Raw genomic sequence first — 12,539 nt, forward strand, 5'->3', positions numbered from 1 at the left:
CAGGGTAGGGCAGTAGGCCCTCTTGATTTCTGGTAGAAATAGTCCCCTAATTATATTTGCACTTGTCCTGTGGCCCCTACAGGCTGCTGGGGAGGGCTCCCCAGCAAGTGAATCTAGACAGGGCTCTCTGAGGTAGAGTGTGAAAGTCTATTAGCTGCCTGGAAGCCCTTGGCGCCCCCTGCTATCATGCCAGGCGGGGCTCTGTGATGGGAACACCACTTGCTAGGCTGAGGCTCAGGGGGTCACACACAGCCTGTATAACCAGGGAGATTCCAGCCCTTCCAGGCTCTGAAATGCTCCCCACAGATGAGCAAATGAGCCCAGAAAGGTGCTCAGACTCTGCCAACAACCAGCCGCAGGCGACTCTGATGGTCACAATAAGTTATGGAGGGACAAAAAGTAAGTCCAAATGGCCTTTTCTATACTGGCAACACTCATAGAGGGGTGGCCTCATTTATCCACTTTTCAATTTCTTTTGTCTGATGGTTGGGCTAAAGATTCTAGACTACTTTAACCCCTACCCTCTCCCCCAGCCACCACCATCACCACTATCATCAAATCTAAGGACATCCACAAACGTTAAGTACTCCAGAATGTTATCATTCCCGGCAGATTTATATTCCAATATTTCTTACAGAGGTAATTTTAACAATCCATAAAGACTTCCATTTTAAAGTATTTCTCTACTGCCCCTTACTCCTCTCTAAGCTTGGAGTCCAAGCAGAAATCAGGTTAAGATCTCTGAGTAGAAACCAACTGATAACATGAATTTTATAAAATAATCTCCCCAGAAGCATTTATTCCAATGTCTTCTGGTAGCAGGATGGTAACTACTTTGACAGATCCAAAATAGTAGTAGATGACAAATATGATAGTTATAGCCTAAAAAAATCCATAAACTTGCCACTTGAGGTGAGAAGATGATGCTGTTAATTTTTTTTGAAATGTTATTTGGGGGGAGAAGGCCAGCAGAGTAAATATTATGAATAATATTGAGATATTGAATTAATATTGATACACCTGGCTTAGAAATTCAACTGAATCCATTATATTTTTATTGGAATTTTAAATAAATGCATTAGAGCAACTGTTCAACAGTTGCACAAGAATTATGGCAGAATCTAAGTATTGAATCGGCCCATCTTTTCCAGACTTGATATAGAATGTTGATAGACAGAACTATTACTTTCATTGACTTGCAATTCCCATGAGCTTAACTGTTTAAATTGCATTTCAAACACAACTAGCTTTTAAGGATGAAGATGTAAGTAAAACATTTTCATAGATTCTTTTTGGTTTGGTAGCAATCAAAATCATAGGCAGCAATTTACTATTAACTTATTTAAGTAGTAGGTAAGGGGAATGGGTCAGAGGAAAACTAATTACAAACATTGTTTAGATTTGCACTGACAGATCTATGAAAAGCTGGGGGAAGCACATTTTTTAAATATCTAGTATAGACATCATGTGGGTTCTTATGAACATTGATTGTGGACAGTATTTTATAAACCTTCCAAAATTAGTCCACAGATTGACTTGGATAAAAATGACAAGTTAAATTTCTTTTCCTGTGTATCTAGTTCTAAGTCTATAGTCTCACAAAAGTGTATACTAATAATGTGGTAAATTGATTTCCCAAGCTTTCTTTTTTTCTATGTATGCCTTTCCTTCTGTTGGTATAAAGAATGTGGAAAAAAAAAAGATCTAAGAGTCCATTAGAATAATACTGATAATTCACCAATATTGGTGAAAAATTTTGCAATATTAAAAAGATGACAGTTCCTAAGGTAAATAATGTTCCTGTCATATTTTATGCTTTTTACTTGCTAGAAAATATTTTTAAGTCTACTAATCACAAAGTCTCTCCCTTGTCTCCTAGAAATTCATTCATATTTATTTTTATTGCTTTAATGAAATGCCATGCCATGATGTATCAGGATGATTAGGGACCATGAAGAAAGAGACAGTAATCATGACCTGGGCAGACGAATAGCTGACTTTGTGTAGATAAAATGAAAGCTTGGAGTGTGCCCAAGTAAATGTTACGCCTGGAGCTATAGGATGGATAGAGTATCAAGAACATGGTGAAAAACCAATAATGAGACCACAAAATACATTAGAAAAAATTTACCCCTAAAGATTTCTGATGCACTCACTCCCTCCCTCCTCCTTTCTTTTACATACACAGTTGCTGGGAGGGACACAATCCTTACATAACATGGCTGAATTGCTAGTCCATATTGTATTTTTTTTTGGTCTATGTGTGCATATTTCTTTTAAAAAATAGGAAAAAAATTCAGAATTCAAATCTGAAGTCTTGGCCATTTGAGACAATGCCAAAACATCACCCCTCTGGCTCAATAATTACATAGAATGGTCAGTCCAGTTTCTGACCAGGTCCATGGCAGAGAAATTCCCAGCACTGCACTGCTATTTGGGCTTTTGTTTAGATCATGCCTTCTGAGCTTTAATTTCCATACTCCTTGTCTTTCTCCATTTTGAGTCGCTTCTACTGGCCTCTGCTGACAAATGGTCGCTTCTACACCACTGGTTAAATCTCGCTGATGTAAGATCTGGTGATTTATGCTTCGATATCATTTCTGATATTATCAACTTCAGGATTAATGACAGTGGAAGGTGCTTTGGATTCGAAGCATTGCAAAATTGACTATTTTGCAGATAATGAATATACCTTTGCAATTTTGTAAATATCAGTAACTCCATAAAACAAAGTGTTTTTATAGAAAAGGATTGCAAGAAAAGAAAGCTTTATTATTTCTGATTGGACAATACCTGTTTTAATTGCATACTTTAGAGTTGTTTGGCAATGCGTCAAAATGTCCTCCAAATTTTGTGGTTGATCTGCCAGTTCCCAATTATACTCCTGAAGAAGCTCATTAGGATAATGGAAATCAATCACTTTGGTCGATCTATCGAAACTCTTCACCACATACTGAAGCAAAATGTCCACAACATCTTGCAGAAACGCCAAAGTGGGCCTTTCTCCATCACAAGCTGGCAGCAGATCTAAAGAATGGAATTGAAATGTCACATTGTAATTCTACCATCAAAATATTCAGGCAAGGTCTTGATCAGGCAATTTCTCTCTGAACTGAGAAATTTCTTGTTAAAAAATGCTTTCGGAAGCACAAATCATTTTCTTTAAAGGAGAGCCTTTTTTCAAAGACAAAGAGAATGAGAGTATTGATTTCTGCTCTCCAAATAAACTCTTGCATTTCAATTCATAACTTATTTTTACTTTCTTTTTTTGTGTGTAAAGAGAGGGCACCTCCATTTATCTATTTCACAGCAGTTTGTTGTTTTCTAACCATTTCTCAGTAAATCATCTTAAATGTTTATGGACATACTTCACATCAGAAATATTTGAGGAATGCCTCGGGGCAGAACAGGCAAAATGGAGCAGGCAACCTTGGCATCTCTGGCTGTTTCCACAATGTGTGTGTGGGTGTGTGTGTGTGTGTGTGTGTGTGTGTGTGTGAGAGAGAGAGAGAGAGAGAGAGAGAGAGAGAGAGAATGAATGAGAATGAATGAATGAATTTGGGAAACCCGGCTTATAAGTAAGTGCACGGGGATAAAACTTCACTCAGGGGCCTCACGTTAATAGCATCGTTCTCGGGTGAAGTCGCTCCCACGACCTAAAGACATAAAAAATCTCTGCATTTCTACTTTCCCTGGCACTGTATCTAAAATCGAGACCCACCTCGAGGGGGAGGCCCCAGCGGCCGGGGGAAGCCGACGTCCAGCCACAGCGTGCGAGAGCGCCTCGATCACCGCCGCCCACAGGGCAGCGCTGGGGGGACACCGCTGCTGCGCCGGAGCCCTAGCGGAGCGCAGAGGCCGGGGGCCGGGGCTCCGACGGAGAGGGCAGATCCAGCATTTCTTGCTGTCATCCAAAGATTGTGGCAGGGCCTGCTTCTCCCCGCCACCTGGACGCCTCGATCCTGCTCCCAGCCAGTCCCTCCAGGCCGCCTTGGGAGGGGCAGGGACGCCTGGGGCCCCGCGAGGCGCCCTTACCTGTTGCGTGTAGAAATGCGTAGTTGACATCCGCTTTGGGGCAGCTGCAGGGTTTCTGGTTGCAGGCGCAGGCGGCCTTTCTGGCGGCGGCCCGCGGGGGCCCGCTCCCGCCGCTCTCTGCTGGCTTCTCTGCGTCCCCGTAAAGCAGGGCTGGGCAAGGACACGGAGCACCGGCCTCGGTCAGCCGCCCCCCGGGCCCGGTTCCCTCGTCCTCACCCACCCGCGGCCAAGAAACCCCATCTGCGCCGATGCAGGATGCGGAGGTGAGAAGGCGGCTTTCCCCAGCCGGCCTCGGGCACTCGACCTTGCCTGTCCCGCGTCCCCGGGCGCCCGCACTCACCACACAGCTTGTTGCTGATGCCGCCCGTGAACTTCTGAGCCACTTGGCACCAGGCTCTCGCTGCAAGGAAAGACAGGCGGGCGGACAGCGAGGCAGAAAGAGAACATCAGCGAGGCAGAAAGAGAACATCAGACGGACGTGTGAAATTTCGTTCTATGGGAGCGTCCTTAGGCCCGGGGTCCCAGGAAGGGCTGCCTGCCTCCTGCGTGGCCGCCCGGGACCCGGCGCGGTGGGCAGGTGCGCGAGGAGTGGGAGCCCGACCGCCTCCACCAGCCCTCATTTCGTTGATTTGTTTTCCAAGCAGAAGCCCACACCGCGGCCGTCTGCGCTGGCCTTTTAGGTGCCAAGCGGTTCAAACTCCACTCTCTGCCTCGCTTGGGCAATTTTCCCCAGACACTGAGGCAGTCAATTTCCTCGCAGGCTCTTTCTTTCTAGAGCAAGAATTCTCTCCCTGTTCCCATTTTTCCTGTCTCCACCGCCACTCTGTCCCTCCCCAGGCTCCAGACATCAGATGATAGCAGCGCCCCAGGCCCACACGGAATTCAGTGTCCTGGAGACGCCGCCGTGGGGGGTGGCTCTCCCAGCTTTCCGAGGAAGGGGCCCCTAGACTCTTTGGGCACCTTCCCAGGGGACAGGGGCTGCAGAGGTCTTGGGATCTTGGGACATCAAGGACTTACCCCCAAAGCAGGGCGAAGCGCCCAAAGAAGTTTCCTGTTGCAGGTGGAAAAACCTCCTTGGTTTTCTCTGTAGCCCTGCACCCCCCAGTCCACCTGCAAAACTCTTCTGCTGTGGGTCCCCATTCTCCTACCTGTGCCGGGATTCTCGGGATCCCCGGAGCCATCCTCAGACCCGAAGGACCAAAAGCCGGAGCCGGGAGCTGCCATCGGCGATGCGAAACCGGAGCAGGTCGCCTCCGAGTGTCAGCTGCGTACCAGCTGCCTTCAACTCGGCCCTGTGCGCGCGCGCCTGTGTGTGGCGGGAGGAGGGCACCGCACGGGGACCTGCGGGGCCGCGCGGTAAGGTTGGGTGTCACACAGGGACAAAAAACGTGCGTGTCAGCGTGTGCGTGTGTGTTGGAGTTAGGGTTTAGGGACCTGGCATCTCTGGGGAAGCCGTGGAATTTAAGCAGGGAAGGGGACAGAAAGGTCCTCACAGTCTGGAGATAGGAAAGCGCAGAGCGCCAGAGAGGTTTTGAGGGAGAGAGAGCCCAGTGGGGTGGATGAGGGGGCGGCGAAGAGAAAAAATGGGAGAGGGAGGGAGCTGAATCGTGAGGACGCGAGGCAGACAGTGCGTGCAAGCTGGAGTCACAGCGAGGGGGTGGGAGGCGTGCAGGCGCGTCCCCGGGGAGCAGTAGGCGTGAAGTGTCGGCTGTCCCTGTCCTCCGGGGCGCGCTGTCCAGGGTGCTACCGCAGTAGGCAGAGCCCTGGCCTCAGCCAGGGGCGAACTGGGGAGACCTCGGCGAGGCGGGTAGAGCGGCCGAGACGAGTTTTATGTACGCATCGATTGGTAGATTGTTTGAAGTCTGGCTCCGGCTGTGCGGAAGGAAGCGCAGTTCGCGTGCCTCCTTCCTCCAAGCCGGTGCTGAGGTCGCTGCGACCTCGAGAGAGCTCGGGCCACCTAGCCAGAATCAGGGACCTTTCCTGAGATTGTGTGTGTTGGGGGGAGACGCGGAGGGGAGGGCGCCTATCCGCTGACGGATTAGGCTCCTTAGTAGAGCCCAATGCCTGCCTAGTGAACCGCGCCGTCCCCCGGGGCGCACGGTTCCTGTGCAGCCCAGGGCTAGATCGCTGGACCACTGTCCAGGCTGTGACTGACGGCTGGGGAGAAAGACCGCTGATTGAGGCAATTAAAATCCACGCTGGAGTCCATCATTAAGGACCTCGGGCTGGAGGGAAAAAAAAAAGTAATAAAACGAATGGAAACTTCTTGGAAGGGAGTTGGGGGAATCGGAGCGGTCAGAGCCAGGATTGATGACTGAGGGGGTTGGGGAGGTCATTCGGTGACCTTGGCCCACGGAGGCGTGCAGGGCCCGCTGCTTACGTGCTCCGGGAATCCGCGTGTGCGCGGGAGGAGGGGCGCACGGGGTTTCCAACCAAGCAATTTCGGCTTTCCAAATCTGTGTAGGAAAGATGACATCGCCTGCTGGGCTCTCCTTTTAGGGCGTCTCAAACCAATGACCCCCTTCTCCCCCCGCACAGCCCTAAGAGAATCTTCACGGTACGGAGGGGCTGGGGAGAGGGAGATCAACTGTCTCTAAGGCCTGGTGGGAAGGGGTTCCTCCTTTTCTAATAAAGAAAAGGCAAAAAAAAAAAAAAAAAGTCTTTTTGATGATTTCCTTTCAAAGGAAAGAGCTGTTGGGATGGTGCCCTGAAACCGCGTTGCTTTCTCTTGGCGGTGGAGATCAACTTCAAGTACACTTTGCTGATCTCGGGGCTTGCTGATCTCGAGAGAGAGGACGAGGATGACCCTGGCGGGAAAGAGCTGCCTTCGTTCCTGAGGCATCTGCCTTCCCCGCGCCTTTCCAGAGCGCCCTGTCAATTCCACTGTGTACACAAGCCTTTCTTTCTCTGACCTTCTGAATCAGTCGCCAGCGCCGCTGCCAACGCGGAGACCTGTGCATCCTCAGTCTTGGCTAATCCTCTCCACCCTCGTTGACTTGGGGCGCGTGGGGCTCCAGGTGGACTCGTACTGGCCCAGGTCCTGTGTCCCCAGGCACAATTGTCTCCTGGTTAATTCTCTCCACAAAGCGTTGTCTCCTCACATGTCCAAGTCTGGGGGATTCCCAAGGCATCGTGAGATCTACAACTGCGGCCGCAGGTTCCCAGCACCGAAGGTCGGAGCTGGGGAGCGCGCTGGTTGAGGTCCTTAAGTGTGGCGCCTAGCTGGCTCGTTGGAGAAGCCTGGCCGGGCTGCTGCTGTCACCAATCTAGGCCTCAGTTTGGCCGCTCTTTCCGACCCTCCCGGCTCCAACGCTCCAGTAGACAAAGATTAACTCCAGGAATGTGAAGATTACCTGGTTTGGCCGTCTGCACCGCAGCCTTCGTTCCAGCTACCCCGGGACAGCCTCTTTGTTTAAATCCACACCAAATCTGCAAAGGGTTTGCTTCAGACCAGCAGGCTGGGGTTGCATAAGTTTTCTACTATGGATGAATGTCGAAGGCATGAAGGTTCTTAAAAACAAGCATTTAAAACACCCAAAACTCCCAAGGATTAAAAATACAAGAAGGGCAGAAATCTCAACCCTTGAATTTAACTGATTTTTTTTTTTTTGGAAGGCAAAGACTTCGAACTCCATTGTCCAAACTCCCGCAGCTCTGGAGTACTTGAATCTAAGGGTGGTATTTACATTTTTTATTTAAACGCACTCAGCTTCTGAGGCAGACGGGGATCTGATTTGTCTTTCCTTAACCCAGTACCTCCCTAGACGGCAATTTGCTTTATAATGACTTTGATTTTGCAAAACAGCCCATTTCTCCCCCTCTCTGCGCCTCTGAATTGGAGATAACAAAAGAGCTCCGGGAGGTAATAATTACAGTCATTAGTTCACAAAGGAGGCAGCCACTGAATGGGAAGGGGAGGCTGGCCGGTGCTGCGGAAAGCTTTTGAAAGCGTTTCCTCGAATAAGGGGAGAGGGACCTAAAGCCGAGAGACAGCCTGCAGGGACAGTCTCCTAGCAGGAGCTATTTTCTGCTGGGTGGGTTGTCCAGAGTGTCTGGTCCAAGTTTTCCCTGTGTCCTTCTAGTGCTTAAATGTGGAAGGGCAGAGAGAAGGAGAGATGGAAATAAAGAGAAAGTAAATGGAGAGATAACAAAGAAATAACAAAAGAAAGCAGAAACAACAACATCGCAGCGGTGCACCAAGCGCTCGCCGTTCTCTTTGCTAGTCTCACTTTAAAAAAGAAGTGAAGGAGGGTTTGTGGAGAGGGCTTGCAGCCTCCCCTCCAGCCAGGAAGGGCAGTGCCACCCAGGAAGCCGGGACTGAGGGGAGGGCCTGGCGGCCAAGCGCGGCTCTGCTTCCTCCCCACCCCAAGGCCTCCTGGAGGGGAGGGTCCACCGAGGGTTTCGGACATTCATGTTCTCCCCCCTTCCAGTCTTTGGGGCCTCTGTGCGCTCGCTTCCTTGGAGCCAGGGCCAGGTCTGGCCGCTCGGTGACTCGGCACAGTCGGGCGTGATTCGCTTTCTGGCCCAACCCCTGGACATGCCCAGGCGCACTTGGAATCTGGACAGTGCCCGGCCACAGCTGGACGTTCCCTTTTCGCTGGATCGCGTTTGTAAACGACTCGTGGCCTGAGTCATCTCCCGCGACCTTTCAGCGACAGCTCTCGGAGTTGGAAAGGCTCTCACGACCCTTGCTGTAGCGGCGTCGCAGCAAACGTTAGAAGCCCTCAGCACGCGCCCTCTTTTGTCCCCCCAATATTTCCCTAGAGTTTTCTGGCTCTATCCAATGGGTGGAGGAGCCCAGGGCACTCACAGAAGGGACGAGCCCTATCCAGGCCACAAGGCCAGAGCCCTTCTCCGGATTCAGTCATCCATGGAACCACCTTGTCACCCGTCCTCGTCCTCTCCAGGCCGCGTAGACGCGGAGAGTGTCAGTTAATGGAGGAGCTTAAACCAGTGTACTCAACTTAGGAATGCAAACTTCTGCCCACCCACTACACTGCTCCCCCATCTTAAATAGACCCAAATTCAGAGAAGGGAAGATTATCCCAGGTTTACCGACTAGGAGGACCTAAAATCTGACAGTACAGCTCGGAGGTGGGGACGAGAATTTATATAGGTGTGACTGGGCAGGCAACGCGAGCGTGCGCGCTGTGCGTGTGGTGTGCTGGGCGTGGGGTGTTGGAGATTTGTCTGGGGACTGCGTTTGCGATGTTTTTAGCTTAGATTCTATGTTTGTTTGAGGTGGCTGTGTGGCGGCGGCAGTCAGTTCGCTGATGGAGACAGAAGGCACCTCAACGCCCCACCAGCACAGCCCCGCAGCAGCAGACCAGCCACACAAACCACGGGCTTTCCAAGGCCCTTCCTTTATTTAGTGACGGTCCGTAACAACCAAGGGAAGGGGAAGCGCAAGTCTAAGATGAAATTCATCTTCAAAACTCACTCCACTCCCCCAGTTTGTTCTCGAAGCCCCAACCTGTCCGCCAGAGTCCCGGGGCCTGGGGAAGAGTTTCTAAGAAAGAAATCTTTAAAGTCACCCAGAATGGGGGAGGAGTTGGGAGGCGCAGTCCTGCCCACAGGAGGACTCACAAACTACCGAGCAAAGAGACCCTGTTAGGGGACCAAGGAAAGGGACGCTCCAATTAGCGGGCGGTGAGAGCGCAGGGTGCGGAAGCGCGGAGAGGTGGCGTCGAGGTTTGCCGGGAGTTCCCGGTTCTCTTCTTTCGGAGCACGGAAGGCTGGCCCTGGCATCCCACTCCAGCAGGCAGCCTCTTCGGGGCCGGGGAGGGGGCGTGCTCCAGCGCCCGAAGGTGCTCGCTTCGGCCCCAGCAGCCCCGCAGGCTCCAGCGCTTTCCTACGGCGATGGCCGCCCGGTAGCTGCCCTTACAGCTGCTGGACGAGGCGCCGGCGCTGGGATGTTTTGCGCAGCAGCCTCCGGTAGTCGTAGGGGTTGGCTGCTCGCCCGCTCTCCTCCTCCTCCCCTTCCTCCTCCTCCGGGCTCTTCGCCGCCCAGCACCTGCGAGCGAGACCCAGGGTCAGCCGCGCCACCGCGCGCCCCCACCCATCCCGAGTTAGGCGGGTCGTCTTCCCCACAGGTTCCACCAGCCGCCGGCATCTGAGAAAGGCTGCCATTATTCTCTCAGCGGGTTTTCAGAACACCTCTCAGCCCGGAGGAGCAGAGAGCTGGCGGAACCTGGTGACTTCGTGGCCAGATGAATGCTAGGTAGAGTTCAGAACCTGTCAGCGAGGTGAGTTTCATTTGCATTGAAATCATTCATGACCAATAAACGAATGTTTATTTTTTAGTACCTTAATTTTTAACACACTCTGGTCAAATAGGAAAACTCAAAGTACCTATGTGGACACCCATCATTTTGCATTTTAAAACCTCTCAGCTGTTTATTTTAAAAGGCCCCCCCAAACCTGACCAACTGCTCTGTTAGCCGCACAGGGGCTGTGGACCCTGCTTGCTTTTTCAATGTTTCTGTATTTTCAGCCAGGTGGCTGGGCCAAGGGTTCTGAACTCATTGTCCTGAACCCCTGTCAACATTTACCTTCAAATTCTGCAGTATGGCTGGTGAAGTGGGTGCTCCCTAAAATACAGCTACATCAATTCATTCATTAATTCGGAGAGCACTACCAGCCACCAGTATAGGTGGGTAAGCTAAAGTCCCTACTTTGATGGAGTTAATAGTCTAGTGTGGCAATGACCATAGGCAACTTTATTTATTTATTTTTGAGACAAAGTCTCACTCTGTAGCCCTGGGTAGAGTGCCAGGGCATCATTTTGGCTTACAGCAACCTCCGAGTCTTGGGCTTGAGCCGTTCTCTTGCCTCAGCCTCCTGAATATCTGGGACTATAGGCACCCACCATGACACCCAGCTAGTTTCTCTAATTTCTTTTTTAATAGAAATGTGATCTCACTCTTGCTCTGGGTGGTCTTGAACTCCTGAGCTCAAGGGATACACCTGCCTTGGCCTCCCAGAATGCTAGGGCAACAGGCGTGAGCCACTGTGCCTGGCCCACCACAGACAACTTTAAAACACCATGTAATGGCAGGTGCTATGCAGAAAATAAAGCAGGGTAATGGGGAAACAGTGATGGTGTGTGTGTGTGTAAAAAAATACAAGCTATTTTCTGGAGGGTGGTCAGGAAGGGCCTCCCTAATTTTGACCTTCGGGGAGAGACTCTAGGAAGAGGGTGGGTGAGCCATGCAGATCTCTCGGGGAAGGGGAGTCATTCCAGGATGATAGACCAACATTGTTAAGGTCCCAAGACTAGAAAGTGCACACAATGTTTAAGCAACAGCAAAGAAGCCACTGTGGCTTGACGGGGTGGGCCAGGTGGGGGAGCTGCAGGAGATGAGGGCAGGAGAAACAAGGATATATAATTTATGCGGCGTATCATTTAGTGCTTTGAGATGGTGGCAAACACTCGAATTTTACTTTGAGTGAGAGAAACATTAAAGGGTTCTATGTGGAGGAATGAGTGACCCATAAAAGGACGTGAGTGCCAGAATGGAAGCGGATAGACCTATTAAAAGGTAAAGGAATAACCCACACAAGGCCGCAAGACCAATAGTGGCTTAGACTGGGCTTGTGGAGGACGAGGTGAGAACTGGCCAATTTCTGGTCGTTCTTGGAAGGTAGAACGGAGAGAGTTCGATGATGCATTTGGATGTGGACTGAGAATGAGAGAATCAGTAATGTCACCAAGGTTTTGAGCTTAACCAACTGGAATTGCAGTTGCCATTTAGTGAAATGGAGAAGGCTGAGAAAACCATGCTTTTTGAGGGGAAGGGGTGGGATAAAGGTTTTAACTTTGGTTATGCTAAGTTTGAGACATTTATTAGATATTCAAGAGGTAGTTACTGAGCAGGCAGTTGGATATATGGATCAGGATCTAGGCTAGAGATTTTGGTTCAGGAGTCTAAAACACAAAGATAACATTTAAGGGCATGAGAGTGCGTGTTGATGAAGCAAAGGACTCGACACTATTGAGTGTTCAGGGAAGTGAAGGAGGGTCAGCAAGGGAATGAGAAGAGTAGCCAGAGGGGCAAGAAGCAAACAGAGAGAATTACTGTCCTGAAGGCCAATGAAGAAAGTGTTTTTTAAAAAATATTTTATTTTATTATTATTATTATTTTTGGAGACAGAGTCTCACTTTGTCACCCTTGGCATCATAGTTCACAGCAACCTCAGACTCTTGGGTCAAGCAATTCTCTTGCCTCAGCCTCCCAGATAGCTGGCACTACAGGCACCTGCCACAATGCCCGGCTATTTTTTTTTTTTCTGGCTATTTTTAGGGACAAGTTCTCACTCTGGCTCAGGCTGGTCTCGAACCTGTGAGGTCAGGCAATCCATCTGCCTTGGCTTCCCAGAGTGCTGGGATTATAGGCATGAGGCATCGCAGAAGAAAGTATTTAAAGAAAAAAATGAGTGATCAGAGTGTTAAATGCTGCTAATGGAGAGAATAGGAGTTACATAGATCATGGGATGTGGCGACA

At 50.2% G+C, this 12,539-nt stretch overlaps 2 protein-coding genes across 3 annotated transcripts in view; both read right to left on the minus strand.

The window, feature by feature from the left end:
* Nucleotides 1-7,621, minus strand: part of GAD2 (glutamate decarboxylase 2) — an 85,362-nt gene extending 77,741 nt beyond the window's left edge. The window contains exons 1-6 of one of the 2 annotated variants that reach the window (XM_053573168.1): nucleotides 6,948-7,621; nucleotides 6,416-6,491; nucleotides 5,184-6,260; nucleotides 4,376-4,435; nucleotides 4,036-4,185; nucleotides 2,794-3,027 (exon numbers count right to left, since the gene is read on the minus strand). In XM_053573168.1, the coding sequence (XP_053429143.1) occupies nucleotides 2,794-3,027; nucleotides 4,036-4,185; nucleotides 4,376-4,435; nucleotides 5,184-5,259 (520 nt within the window). In that variant the 5' untranslated portion in view covers nucleotides 5,260-6,260; nucleotides 6,416-6,491; nucleotides 6,948-7,621. Of the gene's footprint in view, nucleotides 1-2,793; nucleotides 3,028-4,035; nucleotides 4,186-4,375; nucleotides 4,436-5,183; nucleotides 6,492-6,947 lie in introns of both variants that reach the window. The other variant, XM_053573169.1, reaches the window with a different exon arrangement.
* Nucleotides 7,622-9,407: 1,786 nt separating this feature from the next.
* MYO3A (myosin IIIA) overlaps nucleotides 9,408-12,539 on the minus strand; it is a 206,224-nt gene continuing 203,092 nt past the window's right edge. The window contains exon 33 of the mRNA XM_053572763.1: nucleotides 9,408-10,048. Within this exon, the coding sequence (XP_053428738.1) occupies nucleotides 9,916-10,048 (133 nt within the window). The 3' untranslated portion in view covers nucleotides 9,408-9,915. The remainder of the gene's footprint in view (nucleotides 10,049-12,539) is intronic.

Source organism: Nycticebus coucang, chromosome 20, assembly GCF_027406575.1.
Source record: "Nycticebus coucang isolate mNycCou1 chromosome 20, mNycCou1.pri, whole genome shotgun sequence".
Taxonomy (NCBI): domain Eukaryota; kingdom Metazoa; phylum Chordata; class Mammalia; order Primates; family Lorisidae; genus Nycticebus; species Nycticebus coucang.